The 18,753-nt window shown below is 38.6% G+C and overlaps 1 protein-coding gene across 4 annotated transcripts in view; it reads left to right on the top strand.

Moving 5' to 3' along the window:
- pabpc1l (poly(A) binding protein, cytoplasmic 1-like) overlaps window positions 1–18,423 on the top strand; it is a 64,043-nt gene extending 45,620 nt beyond the window's left edge. Inside the window, exons 11-16 of one of the 4 annotated variants that reach the window (XM_084390015.1) lie at window positions 10,826–10,945; window positions 11,670–11,800; window positions 17,089–17,191; window positions 17,739–17,869; window positions 17,971–18,044; window positions 18,162–18,423. In XM_084390015.1, coding sequence (XP_084246141.1) covers window positions 10,826–10,945; window positions 11,670–11,800; window positions 17,089–17,191; window positions 17,739–17,869; window positions 17,971–18,030 — 545 coding nt within the window. In that variant the 3' untranslated portion in view covers window positions 18,031–18,044; window positions 18,162–18,423. Of the gene's footprint in view, window positions 1–10,825; window positions 10,946–11,669; window positions 11,801–17,088; window positions 17,192–17,738; window positions 17,870–17,970; window positions 18,049–18,161 lie in introns of all 4 variants that reach the window. The other 3 variants (XM_084390014.1, XM_084390016.1, XM_084390017.1) reach the window with 3 other exon arrangements.
- Window positions 18,424–18,753: the final 330 nt, after the last annotated feature.

Genomic DNA, 18,753 nt, shown 5'->3' with positions numbered 1-18,753 from the left:
ATGAAGTTGCAATAATCCTGGTGGAAATGTGAATTTCTTTTGAATTTCTTCTTCAGGAACTGAGCTCGCTGGACATCAACACAATGTAGTATTTTTTTTTTTTGTGGATTTTGTTGTGGATGTAGATTTTATATCGGGAAACACTACATCTTTTTTTCTTAGAGGGAGGTGAATGCTGCAGTGCTCATCGTCAGTTTCACAGACTGTGACACAGAGTCCATAAACTGTCTATCCTTTATAGACATTTCTAATTTGTCACGCTGCTGGCACTCAGGGAAATCATACCTCATTTGCTGTTGGATGAGGTCCTCCAAACTCACCAGTTCAATCCTGTTTGCCATCACCTTTGGCCACTCTGTGTATCCACTTTCTTGAATGTGCTCTGTCTGCAAAGTTCCATTCACAATCCAGCCTAGGATGGTCTTTACAGCATACTGCACTTCACCTCTGCTATTGATGACTTTCCATGGCTCAAGTGCCTTGGGCACGTTTGTTCCTATTAACAAACTAACACCTGCATCAATCTGAAGAATATAAAAAAAATTTTTTTTGGAGGTATTTCCATCTTTTAATATCCTCTTGTTCTGGAATATTTTGTCTGTTGACTGGAATATCCTTTTGAGAGAACACTTGAGGGAGTTCCACAAAATTGTTCTCCTCTAGTCTGCTGATTTCTAGACCAGTGACAACCTGTGTGCTATCAGTCTTTTTCTTGTCCCATGGTGCGTAGTAAGATGTTTGTTTTTGTACCAACTACTTTCAGGTCCTTCATTAATTCCTCTGTGCAAAAAGTTGCTGAACTTCCTGGGTCCGGAAATGCATATGTGGTGACTTCATGACTGCTTTTCTTGGACTTTACTCTACCATAGCCAAAGAGCAAGCTGGTTGACCGGCCCCTATACATCCATGTTTCACTGTCCATAGTACTGCAATTTATGCCAGCTGTGGAGTTGTTTCCATCTGGAGGGCTGTCACTTTCTTTGTGTTTTTTTTTTTTTATCAGCCATGTGCAGGACAGTAGGGTGCTTAAGTGAGCATTTTGCGCAAGTGAGCCTTTGCTGACACCTGAAGTGTCCTGGTGACAAGCACCCATAACACAAAAACCCTCTGACTTAAAAAATCAAGCTTTTCTTTATGCGCTTTGTGTTTGCATGCTTCCAGTCCATGTTCTTTATTGCAGCACAGACATGCTTTGCTTTTGCCTAACTTTACTGCCTCCTTTTCCATTGATTTTTGGTATGGACACTAGAACATGTGCCAAACTTGTTGCAAAGGTATTTTTCCTTTCCTTGATTTTTAAGCTGACATGTTTGTTTGTCCTAGTTTTTGTACCAACTTTTGCTGAAGTGCTGTCCTGAATATTACAAAAAGAGTGGGTGTGAAGCTATCCTTGCCTGCATGTCCACGAAATTGACCAGGTCAGCAAAATGTGCTCTCACACCTGTCCTTTCTTGATGCTCACAAGCAACACCTCTCCACCTCTCTCTCAATTTGAATGGGCGCTTGGACACAATGATACGCATGTTACTTGGACTGTCCATCTCATCTACGTACTCTACACTGCCTACAGTATTGCAACAACCAGTGAGGAAAACAGCAAAATCAGTTAAGGCTTTATTATCCTCAGACTTATATAGCAGGCCAGTTCTGTGCTTTTTCTGTGTATGCTGTGGCAAATGTGTATTCATTACCAAAATGTTGGTGCAGAAGTCTTCTAGCCTCACTGTAGCCTTCAGGGCTCCAAACAAAAAAAAAATCTATTAAGGAGCCATTGACTCCTATAGGGGGAAACAACAGGCGCCAAATAATTTTTTAAGAGCCACATGCACTTACTTTTAGTCACCCTGTTGTGTGCATGTCTCTCCTCTTCTTACAGTTTCAGCATTTTCATCTTGTGAATGTTCTGGGAACTGAAGGTTATTTGGGAACTGAAGCTTATTTGGGAACTGAATGTCACTTCCGACTTATGAACTATATACAGTCAAATAAAAAAAATGTACGCAGAATCTGAGCCAGTGTCACTGACCATGATTATGTCCATATCACTTGGCCACTGAGTGTAGTTTGGCCGTCTCCTCTTCTTTTTTGCAGAAAGCCAGCGTTTGACACATGGTTCAGGATCAAACTGTTCAAGTGATGGGCCTTCAGTGCTGATCCTGATCAAATCTTCCAAGGTTGACACATGGAGTGAATTGCGTACTTTAGATTTTATCCTGTTTTGAGCTGAAAAGCCACGTTCACACTGAGCAGGCGAAATTGGTAGGACAAGCATTATCTCAACTACATGCAAAACATTCTGGAAATCTGTGCAGTAGGGATTTTGTTAGTAGGACTTCCCACAAGCTGCAATAGGATTTATCTGAAAACTGTCAAGGGTTTTCAACCATCTCCATTCTGCCTGTACAGCAGTGATGTCACATCCATTTTTCAGCAAGATGTCTTGATACCATTTCAGCAGTGTGTCAATTTCATGTTTTGAAAGGAAATGCCCACGTAGTCAGATGAGGCTGCTTTTTTCTGCCTTCTGGTCTGTTTTTCTCTTTGGGCTTTGTCCTGCTGCACCACATTTTCATGCTGAGAAACTGAATTTAAGTTTGTGTGACTGAGAAATTCCTCCAACTTTCCATTTCTCACTGGTTTGTCCTTCATTCCCTTGATTGTACAAACACAGGAATCAATAGCTGCTTTAGCCTGAGGTAGAATAAGCAAGTTCTTCTGAAGCACAAGACTCAACTTTGAGATTTCTCCAAACAGGTCATGGAGAAAGTAACAAAACCCTACAAAAGGCAATTTTTCTATTTGTTGTGAGATGTTTTGCTCTTCCTGTTATTTCAGTGTTTTTGGATGAGGCAGCAAGGTGTTGCATGTGGAAGTGCACTGCTGTATATTGGCCCTGGCCTGTAGTCTGATCAGATGCAAGAAAAACAGAAAGGGCTCTGTAAATGTGAGGCAGCCAGCGCTGGGTCTTCACAGCAGAAGGTGTTTGTAGTATGGCACAGCCTAACTCCATGCCAATGGCTTTCAACTCACGCTTGCTTTTGGGTATGTTTTCCATATTAGCTGTAGCAAGTCATAGACATTTTCAATCATTGGAACAGACTTCTGACCATCCAGCATGGCTAATTCCAGTCTGTGTGGCATACAGTGAAAGGAAAGAATGTGCTGACCTGTATGAATTTCTTTCTTCTGATGAACAGAAAGTCAAGTCAAGTCATCTTCATTTATATAGCGCTTTTAAAAACGTAGATTGTTTCAAAGCAACTTCACAGAGATAAGCGTATAATTTAAGGTAACAGAGATTGTTTTGGCTTTATAGCAGAGTTAAGTTATTTTCCATCTAAAGTTAGTTTTGATTGATTTGCTTCCGTCGCAACGATCATTTGTTATTAAATTAGGGGCCGCTAAGACGACACCATTCCCTCTACACAGACTTTAAACGCGAACCTGTGAGAAACGCTGATGGCGTTCACATGCGCATTTAGAATGGGTTCTATAGTTATGTGCATTTGAAAATACGCAAGTTTGGAATTTCCTACAAGCCAAGCCTAAACAAAGTACTTGTCTTTCCTTATAAATTTTGATAAAGAATTTTATTTTATTTTGTTGCTTTGGGATAGGAACGCGAAACAAATTTTCCCGACAACGCCTTATCTGTATAATGGTAGAGGGATCCTCCATAGGGAGAGACTAGTTGGCACTTCAGCACTGCGTTGTCATCGGTCCAGGCGAAGGTCCTTCGTCAGATCTGGATACGGCCTGGATCCGGCAGGCTGCAGGAAAACCTTGGGATAAACACAGACACTAAAATTAGCGTAGATGCCATTCTTCTCATGATGTAACGAGTACATCAGGAGTTATGGGAAGTGTTCCCGGTTCCGGCTGACCTAATCTATGCAGCCTAACATTAAATTATAGAAGTCTATAATGTATTATGTGAATGCTAGGTCAAAGAGATGTGTTTTTAGTCTAGCTTTGAACTGACAGAGTGTGTCTGCTTCCCGGACAATGGTAGGAAGACTGTTCCAGAGTTTTGGTGCTAAATAGGAAAAGGATCTACCGCCAGCAGTCGATTTTGATATTCTAGGTATTAGTAACTGGCCGGAATTTTGAGATCGCAATAGACGTGACGGACTATAATGCGTTAAGAGCTCACTCAAGTACTGCGGAGCTAAACCATTTAGTGCTTTGTAAGTAATCAGCAATATTTTAAAATTGATGCGATGTTTAATAGGGAGCCAATGCAGTTTTGACAGAACTGGGCTAATATGGTCATACTTCCTGGTTCTGGTAAGAACTCAAGCTGCTGCGTTTTGAACCAGCTGTAGTTTGTTTATTAAGCGTGCAGGGCAACCACCCAGTAGAGCATTACAATAATCTAGCCTTGAGGTCATGAACGCATGAACTAATTGTTCCGCATTTGTCAATGAGAGCATATGGCGTAATTTAGATATATTTTTAAGATGGAAAAATGCAGTTTTACAGATACTAGACACGTGACTTTCAAATGAAAGATTGGTATCAAAGAGCACACCCAGGTTCCTAACCGACGACGAAGACTTAACAGAGCAGCCATCGAGTGTTAGACAGTATTCTAGATTATTACGTGAGGAAGTTTTTTGTCCAATAATTAGAAACTCTGTTTTTTCAGAGTTAAGAAGTAGGAAATAACGAGTCATCCAATTTTTTATATCCGCTATGCATTCCGTTAATTTTGTGAATTGATAGCTGTATATTTCTTCAAAACCTAACGAAACCTGAGTATCGTCAGCATAACAGTGAAAGCTAATTCCATGTTTCCTAATGATATCTCCTAATGGTAGCATGTACAGAGTGAACAGCAGCGGTCCTAGTACTGAGCCTTGTGGTACGCCATACTGAACTTGTGATCGATGAGACATCTCATCATTTACTGCTACAAACTGATAACGGTCAGATAAGTATGATTTAAACCATGCTAGTGCATTTCCCGTAATGCCAACATAATGTTCTAATCTATTTAAAAGAACGTTGTGGTCAATGGTGTCAAATGCAGCACTAAGATCGAGTAACACTAATAGCGAGATACAACCACGATCGGATGATAAGAGCAAATCATTTGTGACTCTAATGAGAGCAGTCTCTGTACTGTGGTACGGTCTGAATCCGGACTGGAAATTCTCGCAGATATCATTTCTTTCAAGAAAGGAACACAGTTGTGAGGATACTGCCTTTTCTAATATCTTTGACAGAAAAGGTAGATTCGAGATCGGCCTGTAATTGACTATTCTGTAGGATCAAGTTGCGTTTTTTTAACAAGCGGTTTAATCATAGCCAGCTTAAAGTTTTTTGGTACGTATCTTAGAGACAAAGATGAATTAATGATATTAAGAAGAGGATCTATGACCTCTGGAAGCATCTCTTTCAGTAGCTTAGTCGGTATAGGGTCTAACATACATGTTGTCGATTTAGATGATTTAACGAGTTTAGTAAATTCTTCCTCTCCTATAGCAACGAATGAATCAAATTTTTCCTCAGGGAGACTACAATGCACTGCCTTATGCGATACTGTAGTAGACGGTTGCATAGTTATAATTTTGTCCCTGATATTATCAATCAAGAAAGGAAGATATTTAGAAGAATGTCAGTAACCAGGCAGTTTCTGGGTCCCATTGACTTCCATAGTAGGAAAAAAATATACTATGGAAGTTAATGGGACCCAGAAACTGTCTGGTTACTGACATTCTTCTAAATATCTTCCTTTCTGTTCAGCAGAAGAAAGAAATTCATACAGGTTTGAAACAACATGAGGGTGAGTATATGATGACAGAATTTTCATTTTAAAGTGAACTATTCCTTTAAGAGAGCACCTACTCCTCCTCGAGCACCCACTCCTCCTCGAGCACCCATGTTAACGGCAGCCCCATCTGCTCCAAATGCAGTAATCTTCTTCTGCCACCAATCACGATCAGTTTGTTTAGCATCACTAAACAAGCATTTTATTTTATCTAATACTCCATGTGCATGGCAGTGTTCAAGCTCAGTTAAACCAATAAACCTGTTCACTGCCACACCTGCAGAAATGTGCCTGCAGTATGCAATAACGTTGTCTTTCCCAGAAACGTCTGTGCCACAGTCAGTGATAATGGAGATGTAATTAGCTGTCTTGTGCGTCTGTCAGTGCTTGTTCTTTGATCTCATCTGCAATGCATCCTACAAACTCAGCACAAGATGTGTCGTTATCATACGTTTTGCTCACATCAAGTCCGTTTTTTTTTCTCATTAATAATATCTGTGAACTAAATTTATTGCACGGCAGCTCTTCCCGTGCGATCATATAGGCTGTGTTAAATTTCATTTTTAACTCCTTCCATTCCTTTTCGTCCCGCATCTCGCATGCACGAGAAACTGCACATGCTAACGGTGTAGTCTGTGGAGCATTCTTCGCGAATATGTGATCACGTGCATTTTTATGCTTGTTACTGTCCCTGTGTTTTCTCACAGTCTCTTTTTTGAAATGGTTAGTTCCTGAAATGAACTCCGTTTTCCCCGCTATTTCTTTGCCCGCCCTTGAACAAAAGTCACAAAACATTTTTTGTCTCGTGATCATACCTCAGCCAAGAAAACTCCTGAATCCAGGACGTTTTGAAATGTCTTTCGGCACGGTGTTCATTGACTGATGCGGAAAGATGAATCCCTGTGTCTCTGGCGTTCTCTAGCACGCTCGTACTGGCACAGCTGCTGGCGCCTGCTTTTTTGTTAGCAGGTGTGTCATCCGTGCTGGTGATTGACAGAGATGAGGATTGCTTGAAGAAGTCTGATATTTTTCGGTTTGACTTTTTATTTTTTTATTTTTTATTTTTTTTGACATTCGCTTTACCCGTTCATATTTTGGCACTTTCACTCAGTGAAACGTTCACACAAAGCATCTCATTTCATGACGTTAACAAAACAAATGAAGTGATGGGCTACTGGTTATAAAACAGCACGTAGGATGCAAATTTTACAATGAAAGGGAGTAAATTTGTATTGTCGGCAATTGCGACCTTGGCAGAAATTTCACTTGCAAATAAATATATTTGGTCGCAAATGCGACCATTTTAGTCGCAGTTTGGAGCCCTGAGCCTTTGTCAGAAGGCATGTGCTGACAGCTACGCGCAAGCGCTTTAGGTTGCCCTGAGGTGAACTGCTCTAGGAAATTCAACCTATCCTTGTTGCTCTGTGTCTTATTCTCTACCCCATGTCCAAATGCTCTGACAAAGAATGTGTACTGAAGTGGGTCCCCACTAAACACTAGAATATCCATGGGTGGAAGAGATTATAGAGACTGTTGCTTCATCAAAAACTCAGTAATGTCAGTCTGGCGCTGCATGATTCTAACCAAGCTTCCAGCATCAACCTAGTGAAGTGTGCCCATACCCTATACCGGTGGCTCTCTAGCTTAACCTGGCTTAACATTTCTAGACCTGCTGTGGTGTCAGTGCTAGGTACCCCAACTTCATCTGCCTGCATTACCACTTTTGGTCTAACAACTTGGTCAGATGTGAGTTTAACATGCTTATGCATAAATGTTCTGGGTTTCTTTCATTATGGCTTCCTCTTTCTCAAGGTCTTTCTTTTGCTGTAAAGCACTAGCACGTGCCAGCAGTTCTGCCCCCTCTGTTTCAATTACCAGTCTAGAAGTAGTGGAAGAAACATTTGATGACACCTGACTGCCCGACCTTTTCTTTAAGAGACCAATTTGTGAGGAAGACACAACCATAGAAGCACTGTCAGAAAACCCAACCTCTGTATCACATTGTTCTGCCTCTTTGGTCTGAATTTTTACCCTTTCAATCCAGTCTTCCACCATGTCTAAGAAATGCTTCGCTGCTTGCGACTTGGGTTCATACCCGTTTACCTGATCTAAATAATCCTCATAAGACATTAATTATTTGGCTGCGTCATTGACTTCTTTAAAGGAAGCATGAGATTGAGCAAAGTCACCAGTTATGTATTCATTCACCATAGCTACATTACCATAGTCCTCCAAGTCTTCAATTTCTCAAATTTTTTCTGGTTAAATATCCCAACTTGGCTCTCCTCGATCCTATCAATGGGTTAAGCTTGTCCTCTTGAGCTTTAGCAGTCATCCTTGCCACCCTTTTGGAGGGTGTTTCCTCTGGATCTCCTAGAGGAGACACCTGTTTCCTCTGGATCCATTTGTAGCTCAATGTCAGCACAGTTTATAGATGTAAATTCCCATTTTGCAATATGCCACAGATGAGAAAATTACTCCAGCTTCAGATAAACAGTAATGCTCAAATGATCAATATCCACAAATGGAAGAAATAAGCTGAGAATAATACTACAAATTGACATAAATTGGCTTTTACAATATGGTTAGTCTATATTCTAAATTATAACATTCTAAATTATAAAAATATTCAGGTATTGACTTGAGAGATATATATATATATATATATATATACACACACATACACACACATACACACATATATATATATATATATATATATATATATATATATATATATATATATATGTATATATATATATATATGTATGTGTGTGTGTGTGTGTGTGTGTATATATATATATATATATATATTTTTTTTAATCATACCATAACCCTTAGTCTAGACTTAAACTGAAAGAGTGTGTCCTCTTCCTGAACAAAGCTAGGAAGACTATTCCTGAGTTTGGGTGCTAAATAGGAAAAGTATTTACTGCCTGCAGTTGATTTTGATATTCTAGGTATTATCAACTGGCCAGAATTTTGAGATCACAATAGACATAAATGCGTTAAGGCAGGGGTGTCCAAACTCAGTCCTGGAGGGCCACTGTCCTGCAGAGTTTAGCTCTAGCCTGCCTCAACACACCTTCCTGGAAGTTTCTAGAATGCCTAAGACCTTGATTATCTGGTTCAGGTGTGTTTAATTGGGGTTGGAGCTAAACTCTGCAGGACAGTGGCCCTCCAGGAGCAGGATTGGACATCCCTGCGTTAAGAGCTCAATCAAGTACTGAGGAGCTAAACCATTTAGTGCTTTGTAGGTAATTAACAAGATTTTAAAATGCATTGGCTTTCTATTAAACATTACATACAGTATTGACAGAACCGGGCTAGTATGGTCCTACTTCCTGATTCTATTAAGAACTCTAGCTGCTGCATTTTTGACCAGATGAAGTTTATGAAACATGCAGGGCAACCACCCATTAGATATTAAAATAATCTAACCTTGAGGTCATGAACTCATGAACTAACTTTTCTGCATTTGTCATTGAGAGCATATGGTGTAATTTAGATTTTTTAAGATGGAAAAATGCTTTTACAGATGCAAAAAATTTGGCTTTCAAAAATGTGAGATTGGTTCCACCCAGTTTCCTAACTGACGAAGAAGACTTGACAGAGCAGCCATCAAGTGTTAGACAGTATTCTAGATTATTACGAGTGGAGGTTTTTGGTCCAATAATTAGAATTTCAGATTTTAGTGGGAAATTAATAGTCATTAAAAAATTTTGTATCAACTATGCATTTTGTTAATTTTGTGAATTGGTATGTTTCGTCAGGACTTAATATAGAACTTAGTATTATCAGCGAAACAGTGAAAACTAACGCCATGCTTCCTAATGAAATCTCCCAAGGATAGCATGTACAGGACAAAAAAGCAACAGTCCAAGTACTTAGTCTTGTGTTACTTCATACTGAACTTGTGATCGATATGACACCTTCACTTACTGCTACAAATTGGTAACGGTCAGATAAGTATGATTTGAACCATGCCAATGCAATTTCACTAATGCCAACGTAATTTGAGTCCATTCAAAAGAATGTTGTGCTTAATAATATCCAATGCAGCACTAAGATCCAGTAACACTAATAGAGAGATATAACCATGATCGGATGATAAGAGCAAATAATGTATAACTCTGAGAGCAGTCTCAGTACTATGATACGGTCTAAATCCTGACGGGAAATCCTCGGCAATACAATTTATTTCTAAATGGGAACACAACGAGGGCTGCGTTTCCCAAAAGCATTGTGAGCTAAGTTGATTGTAGAGACCATTGCCACCAATGGTCTCTACAATCTACTTAGGCATACAATGCTTTTTGAAAATGCATTCATCTGTCGTCTGTTCAACTCCCCACGGCATCAGACTATTTTCCTTCATCTTTAAGCGTAAAGGAGCAACCGTATCTAAAGTGCTGGAAAAGAGTCAATAGTATCTGTTGCAACATAGTTCTTCTAAGCTATCGCGTATGCAGAAGAGTTGAAACTATTCAGGAAGATTATTTATAAAGCAATCTTTAGTGGTAGGGATTGTTCTATCATATTTGTAAGAGGAGTTTGTTTTGCAGCCTTGGCTAAAATACCTAAAGTATAATTACAACAATGAGTGGGTCCTGACACGTGTTTTCTAACTCCAGTACAGTTTAGAATGTCTGTAAATGTCAATCCCAATGTGTCTTTTTCATTATCTACATCTATATTAAAATCCCCAACTTTTAAGAATTTGTCTGCAGCCAGTTCTAATTCCGATGCAGAAAATTATCAAATAATTTGCTGGTCTGTATGGTGCCCTGGTGGCCTGTATACAGTAGCCAGTACAAAAGTCAAACAGGATTTATCACTTACACTGGATAATGTTACATAAAGCACCATCACTTCAAAATAATTATAATTGAAACTAGACTAATTGACTAATTGAAACAGTATTTGAGTAATACTGAAAATATTTATATATAAATTACAATCATTCAAATACTTTTTTAAACTATTTAGTCTGCTTATATGTTCTGTGTTCTTTTATTTGGATGAGTTAATTTCTATTATTGGCTGCTTTAGCTCCATTTACAGCTCAGTTTGTGAGGCAAGCAGTGCCACGCAGGCCCTGCACTACCATCAGCACAGTCCGCCAGGCCTCCACCCAGGTTCCTCACATTGTTAACAACACCCAGCGAATGGGTAAGGCTGTGTGCGTGTGTGTTTAACCTACATTGTGGTATCCAAATGTCCTCAATAGCTACACAGTGGGGAACAGCCAACGGTCTCCTTGTGTAAAACGGATATGGAATAATGTTTTGTTTTTAAAAAATCATTAGATCAGTGTATATAAACAATAAGTCAATGTAAAATCCCAGCGAAGAATGAAAATACTAAAACAAGCATGTGTATGGGTGGGCACGTGTGTTTTTATAAGTTCGGTGACACTTTATTTTGATGATCCCTTTTGAACATGTTGACTAAGTAACTCTGCTACTACATGTCAACTAAATCTCAGAGGATTAGTAGACTGCTTAATATCTGGTAACCCTTTATTTTGATGATCCCCCACAAAGTTACTATGAGTAACTTAGCAACTACATGTCAACTCATTTTAACCCTTCTACTCTACTAACACACTACTGAGAGTTAGTAGACATGTAGGTGCAAAGTTACTTATAGTCAACAGAATGGGTTATCCGTTGGACCATCAAAATAAAGTGAAACCATAAGTTCTAAAAAAAATTGGACTTATGCATTGGGTATGGATGCTTGTGAGCCTTGTATCTCTATCACCTTTGGTACATCTATACATTTAATCTAATGAGCTAGAATTGACGAATGTTAGTGCAATTATGTGTGTCCTTCTGGCAGGAATGTGACGTGTCTTTTCTTGTTGAATGTGCCCGTTTCTCTCTTGGCTTAGCCAATATTGGGACACAGACTGCTGGTGGGAGAACTGGAGCTGTAGTCAGAGGAGCCGGTCAATACAAGTACTCAGCAGGAGTCCGAAATGTGCAGCAGGTCATCAATGCTCCAGCTCCTGTTGTTCACCAGGTAAAATGAAAATGCACACCTGTATTTTGTCATTTCCTATTCGAGCAGAACGCTGTCGTGAAGCAGAGCTTGTGTGGTGCTTGCAAGTATTATTCGAGCCCTGCGCTACCTCTCAATTTGGGGAGAACCTCACAAAATATGACCCCGATGACCTCTCTTAACTCCTATACCGTTTATCGTATATCACTGGAAACCTTGAGTCCAGACAAACAAAATGTATATCTCTGATTTCATTTCCGGTATGCAAATTTTCCCGCCATTTTTAATTTTCCGAAAAATCTACTTTTTCATACTCCTCATAGTCCATTTGTCAAATTTACTTGAAACTTGTCATGCATAATTAAGGGACCCTCATGGCAAAAATGTTGTCAAAAGAATTACAGTCAGTGATTCACGCTCGTCATGGGACGCCAAAACGTTCGAAGTAGACGGGTTCACTTTCACTAAAATGGCTATAACTCTTGAAAGCATTGAGATATTTTCACCAAACTTGGCATACTCATGTACGAGCTCATTTTGTGGTCACACAAAAAAACCCGCTGCGGTTCATCACTTGGTGGCACTATAATACGAAAAAGGCATAAAACAACTTATAACTACGCTACCGTTAGTCCGATTGACTTGAAAATGGCCATGCAGTGTCTTTGCCCAGGGTGCCATGCCTTTCTATGAAGACATTGGCGTATCTCGAAAAACATGGCTGCCATTAGCCAGTGAAGTTTGAGCACCTATTAGACAAGGTTAACGAAGGTTGATCGGAACAAAACACGGTGGGCATGTTCAACTCATGGCCCTAGAGGTCTGTAAGAATTTTGAAAGAAATCGGCCACTAGATGGCACTAATGAGTTTTATGTCTCTGTAATCAAGTGGTGTTTCACACATCCACACAATATGCATATCATTTGATAGATCTCCTCATTCTGGACAACTTTGCCTCAAGAACCACTGCTGTCAATCAAATAATTTGTTAAATATTTGTGATTATTTGAAAAGTCTACTTTTTCTAGCTCCTCATAGGCCGTTTGTCCAATTTGCTCGAAACTTTACATGCATCATCTAGGGACCCTCATGGTAAAAATTTGTCAAAAGAATTGTGATCGATTAAGCCGTTTAGCCGAAACCGTTTAGCAGATAATTTTTTTATATATATTTCTGGTATGGCCCATTGTGAGTAACATATCTATATATTGTGTGCACAAAGTAGAAACTTCACAAAACTGTGTAGATATGGAGTACAACTGATTTTGAAGAAATTGCCAGGTTTCAAGGATTTCTGATGCTCAGAGGGCTCACAGTACATTCTATCAAACATTTAAATTGAAGATGAAGCCTTTAATACTACTGTTGTCCACAAGAGGGACAATACATCTTTTTAATCTAATCTTTATCATTATCCAGCATTAGCTGATAAACAAATGTTTAAAACCATAATTTTTTTCAAAGAATTAGGTTGCACTGGTACTATAGATTTATATCATTTGCGTATTCTCCATCATGGATATTTTATGGTTTCAGGCCTACATTTCGGTTCGGCCTAGACCCCAACAGCATAGTTGGCATGAAGGTCTTAAATGCTTGAACCCCGTTAATTGCTGCTTGCAGCTATTATTATTATTATTATTATTATTATTATGCTAAGGAGATTAAACTGATCAGGAAGATTATTTATAAAGCAATATTTAATGGCAGAAGTTATAGTTATTCATTTATTTGTAACAGGGAGTTGGTTTTGCAGCCTTGGCTAAATGCTGCGAATACACAAGACTAGATAATGATCTGAGATGTTGTCGCTCTGCTGCAGAATTTGAATGTGACAATAATATATCTAAAGTATGATGAGACAATGAGTGGGTCCTGACACCTGTTGTCTCCAGTAGAGTTTAGAATGTCTGTAAATGCCAATGAGTCTTTTTCATTATCTATATGGATATTAAATTCACGAATAATTAGGACTTTATCTGCTGCCAGTACTAACTCCGATAGAAAATCAGCAAATTCTTTGATAAAGTCTGTATGGTGGCCTGCATACAGTAGCCAGCACAAATGTCAAACGTGATTTATCACTTGCGCAGTACTGGCTTCTTTAGGTTTAGGTTCATTTAAAAAATTAGGTAGGGCATATTCTGGGTCTTAGCCCTAGTTTATGATATACATTTTTGTAAGCTTTATATTCTGGTGGTGCTCTAATGATGATTGACATACTTAAGTACGCATGACAAACAAACAGAATGTCATCTTAGAATTGCCTTAATGTATTTATTGCATCCAAATGTTGTTTTAGAATGTTGTAAGTTAGGAATTCCAGTGAGGAAAAACAAAGTCATGTCTATTCTCAGAACAGAACTACTGTATATAAAAGCTATTAACATGAGCATGTTCAAACTAAAGGGTGTATACTTTCATTAATTTGATATGCTACTCCACATAGGAAGAACAGACATGCCAACTAGTTACTGACCTGATGCAGACACACAGCTGAAGCGGACTGATAGCTTCTTGTTCTGGAGCGAGGTTTACGTAGCGTCACATGAACATAAAATCTGCCAGAAATCTGCCCCAATGGCTCTCTATGAGAGCGCACTGCAGTTCCATTTTTCACCACAGATTTACATTGGAAAATTGGAAGATTTACACTCATCGATTGGGTGCTGTAGAGCTAGGGAGGGCTCAGAAACTGGCTGCCCCGCTTAGTATTATAAATACATGCCTGCCGAATCCATGTTCTTCATTTTAAAATATCCTGCACACTTTGACATTAAATGGTTTAGAAAGTGCCATCTCGCAGTCACCCAGTTGCCCTGCTGCGCGGGCTCTACAGCCGGAACCAAACAAACAATGTACGAGGTTCGCTAATCTAGTCTCATCCAAAGTATTCTTACAATATCTAAAGCACTTGCATTCTTACTATCCTCGATTAAAGTTTGGATTAGTCTCTAGTTCGGAAATCTTCTGTCAGCCTGTGCCACCCTGCATTTATGACATGTGAAACCCTCATCGCTGACAGAGAATGCTAGACATGTCAATGGCGTTGCACAGTTACAACTACTTTACAGTCTTACATTGTAACAATGTATGTTTGTTATGGAAAGAAGGATGCGGGAACCGGTGAATGCTTAACATACTTTAATTCCAAAATAAACAAACACAAAACGAAAGTACCTTTATCCCTCACAGATGAATGCTACACACACATAAACAAAGCAAGACCGGTACGGTGTGCAGGTGAACCCTCATCATCAATCATGCCACCGGCCTTGTGCTGATCTCTCACAGCTCTCAGACCTGCCCTGCTTGCCAAATATGAGGGTACTCCTGAGACTACTCTCTCCCACACCTACACATGGGGGTAAGGACAGAGGAGGTGAAAGAAAAGGAGATGGAAGCATGAGGAGCAAAAGAGATGAGCTTGAAACTCCTCTGCCTCTTCATTGCCGGCCCGGCAGCAATCTCCCCGTTCCCTCTGTCTGCCTGCTCCTTCCCATCATGGCAGACGGCAGCAGGCCTGGCGCGCAGGTGGCGCTCATCATTAATCACTTGCCTCATGCCGTTCTCTCATGGCTCCCAGCCACACCCTGCTTGCCGCATACGGCACTTGCATACCAGTCTGCCACACTGTTATGCAAGTGCCGTTCTCTCATGGCTCCCAGCCACACCCTGCTTGCCGCATACGGCACTTGCATACCAGTCTGCCACACTGTAAAAAGTTGAACTATTATTTACTAAATTTGTTTGAATTTTTTGAATAATTTTTTTTTTTTTTACTTTTAAAGCTGTGAAATCAATGAAATATACTGTATGAATTGAGTAAATGCAAGTAAACTGCATCTGGTACATTAACAAATAAAATTGAGTAGAAATAATTTAACATTTAAAAAAACAATATTTATGAGTAATATTAACTGTTTTTATTTTCTCTAAACCTTTGTAAAATAGTATTCCATACAACCACCAGTATACATGACATTGGCCTGTATTGTCGATGAGTACAGCAATACAGCACGTTACACTGTTTTTAACATGAATACAATATTGCCTATATTTAAACTCATTTAACAAACATTTGATAAGAAAAATTAAACATTTAAACATTCAGGTAGCCTAATTCAAGTGTAATCAACCAGTCTGTTATCCAATATCCACCGGATCAGCGCTGGTTCTCGTGCCAGAGACAGACTCGCGCTCTGCGGGTGAACTTTGAACTTCAGACCCGTCCTGCATTCCACTCGTAGCCGAAAGATACTGTGAGCGACTGACTCCATAACCTGCCAATAAACAAACAGTGCACAGTTCTGAGGACATTTTATTATCCAAATTAATTATATTCATTATCATTAGGAATAAAGTCGTATGTTTATGCAAGGCGTTTCAATCACGCAAAAAGACAGGCGCGACTCTCATTTAGGTGTCAAATTACGCCTCTGTATGTTGTTTTGCATTAAATAAAATGATTTAAAGCACCGTAATGATTTTATAGATAAAATAAAACATACACAAACCTGAATTTCACAGAGGAAATGCACCAAATCTGCGATGCTGAGAAGAGAACTGTTGTTCTGGAGACTGGAGAGAGTTCAAACAGCCCGCGATCACTCAGCCATTGAGTTGTCGTCACGTCAGAGGGTGGGGAAGGGGTGCATTGTTTTAATTGAGTAAACTTACTCCATTTCTTAAGAGAGTGTTAATTCAAATATTATTAATATATTTAAGTAATATTTTTGTTTCTTGAAACAGATCAGTTTAATTCAACATTCTCAAATATTTTGATAGAAATTTCACAAATATATTAAGTGTATTATAAAGAAATAATTGGTTTGTCAAATACTAAATCATTTTATTGAAGAAAAAAAAACTTAAATATATATGTAAATTTTAGATAAAATTATCTGTTGGATTTTTAGTCAATTATTTGGGTATTTTTAACTCAATAAAATCTCTGAATATCGTTTACTTGATTGTTTAAGTTAATAAAGTTAAATATTTCTGTATTTACTAAACCGCAGAATTATTTTTTACAGTGCACTTATGGCTCAAAACATACAAAAAAGATGCAAACAGATGTTTGCTCTTACCTCATCGAATATGTGCAGTTTAAAGGGTAAAACACTGAAAAATTTTAATATCTACAGAAAAGAAACAAAAATAACTTTTTTCATAAAGTAAAAGTTTAGTTTTAGTCCTCAGCAATGTTAGGATTTGACACTTAGAAGCAGTTAAGTGGGGAAATATTTTTGTAAATATTGCAAATATCTAGCAAATAACAAATAACACAGGCTTTCTTTTTCTTTAGGTGGTGCAGAATACAGAGCCGGCAGTTCATGTGAGAGGCCAGGAGCCCCTTACTGCCTCAATGCTGGCAGCTGCACCATTAAAAGAGCAGAAACAACTCCTGGGTATTTAACACACACGGTCAATGAAACATTAGGTTTGAAGATGTGTGCACTTTGAATAATTTTATCTCAACAAAGTGATGGTGACTTGAAATAACAATACTCTTCAGTAGAGAGGGTATTACTAGAAATAGTACAGCAGGGGTGTCCAAGGGCCACTGTCCTGCAGAGTTTGTCTATACCCAATTAAACACCTGCACCAAAGTAATCTAGTCTTTCAGGATTCAGGATATTTTGTGACAAATTGAAGCTAAACTCTGCAGGGATTTTGCCATCTAGGACCAGGATTGCACACCCGTGTAGTACAGTGAATAAATTGAATAAACTACTTTATTCTGTAGTACTGTAATATTTATACATGAAAACAAATACATTCATCCCCTTTAGAACAATAGTCTTTTCTTTACTTTTTCCAGCAGTAGAGTGCCGACACTTTACAGTGTATGACTATTTAGTGGAAAGCGGCAGTTATTGAATGGTTAAGTTCTACGTACTACATCATATTGTAATTAAAATTACTAAATTGTTTGCATTTTGCATTTGTTTGCAGGTGAGCGGCTGTATCCTCTTATCCAGGCTTTGCATCCTGCACTTGCGGGAAAGATCACAGGCATGCTTCTGGAGATTGACAACTCTGAACTACTGCACATGCTTGAGTCTCCAGAGTCCCTGGACTCTAAGGTTCCACCAGTCAAAACTAATACTCAAGGCCAGTAAAGATGCAGTCTCAGAGATCAGTTTTTGTTTGATCATTGTGACTTTTTTTTTTTATTATTCTTTAGGTTGAGGAGGCAGTAGCAGTACTTCAGGCTCATCAAGCCAAGGAACTGTTGACTAAGTGAGGAAGCTCTGTAAGGCAGGTAATCTGTTTAGTTTTCTAGCTTTAATATTTGGCCTTACTCATGTGCAATTCCAATTAGTAGCACATATGAGTGTCACACAAATGTTGACCATTTTTATTTAATTTTTGCAGGCATGCAACTGAAGGTCTGTGAATGTTGTTCCAGAGAATGGGGGAAAGGAAAACCGTCGAAAACAGCACTTCAGATTCATGTTATTTAATCCATGGTTTGCACACTGCAAATGTCCTTTTTCTCTCCACAATGTTAAGTTTGTTCTGATTTTGTTTAAAAAAAAAAAAAAAGAAGAAAAAAAAGAAAATGACAAGAAAGGCTAAAAAAATATTTTTTGAAATTTCTGTGTGCAATAAAATGGTCCTGGCTTAATAGACATGCAAATGGAGTTCAAAAGTGTCTTATTCTATTCTATTTTATTATTATTATTATTATTATTATTATTATTATTATATTATCTTTTTTTTTTTTTACAAAAATACAATTAAAGGAAAAAAAGTAAACAAATTACATGCTGCCAAATACTCAATGTACTCTACAGTGTACACATTCAAAAATAAAGAAATTAATATCTAAAATATAAAGTCATGCCTTAAATGAATTCTAGTAGTAGGTATGTGTTATGAATGCTCCGAGACACGAAGATTGATCCAAACGCAGCTTTATTAAATAAGGGTAATCCAAACTCGTAATCCAATAAACAGGCAGTGG

This window comes from Rutilus rutilus (assembly GCF_951802725.1).
Source record: "Rutilus rutilus genome assembly, chromosome: 19".
NCBI classification, from domain to species: domain Eukaryota; kingdom Metazoa; phylum Chordata; class Actinopteri; order Cypriniformes; family Leuciscidae; genus Rutilus; species Rutilus rutilus.
This window is presented reverse-complemented; position numbering and strand designations above follow the sequence as displayed.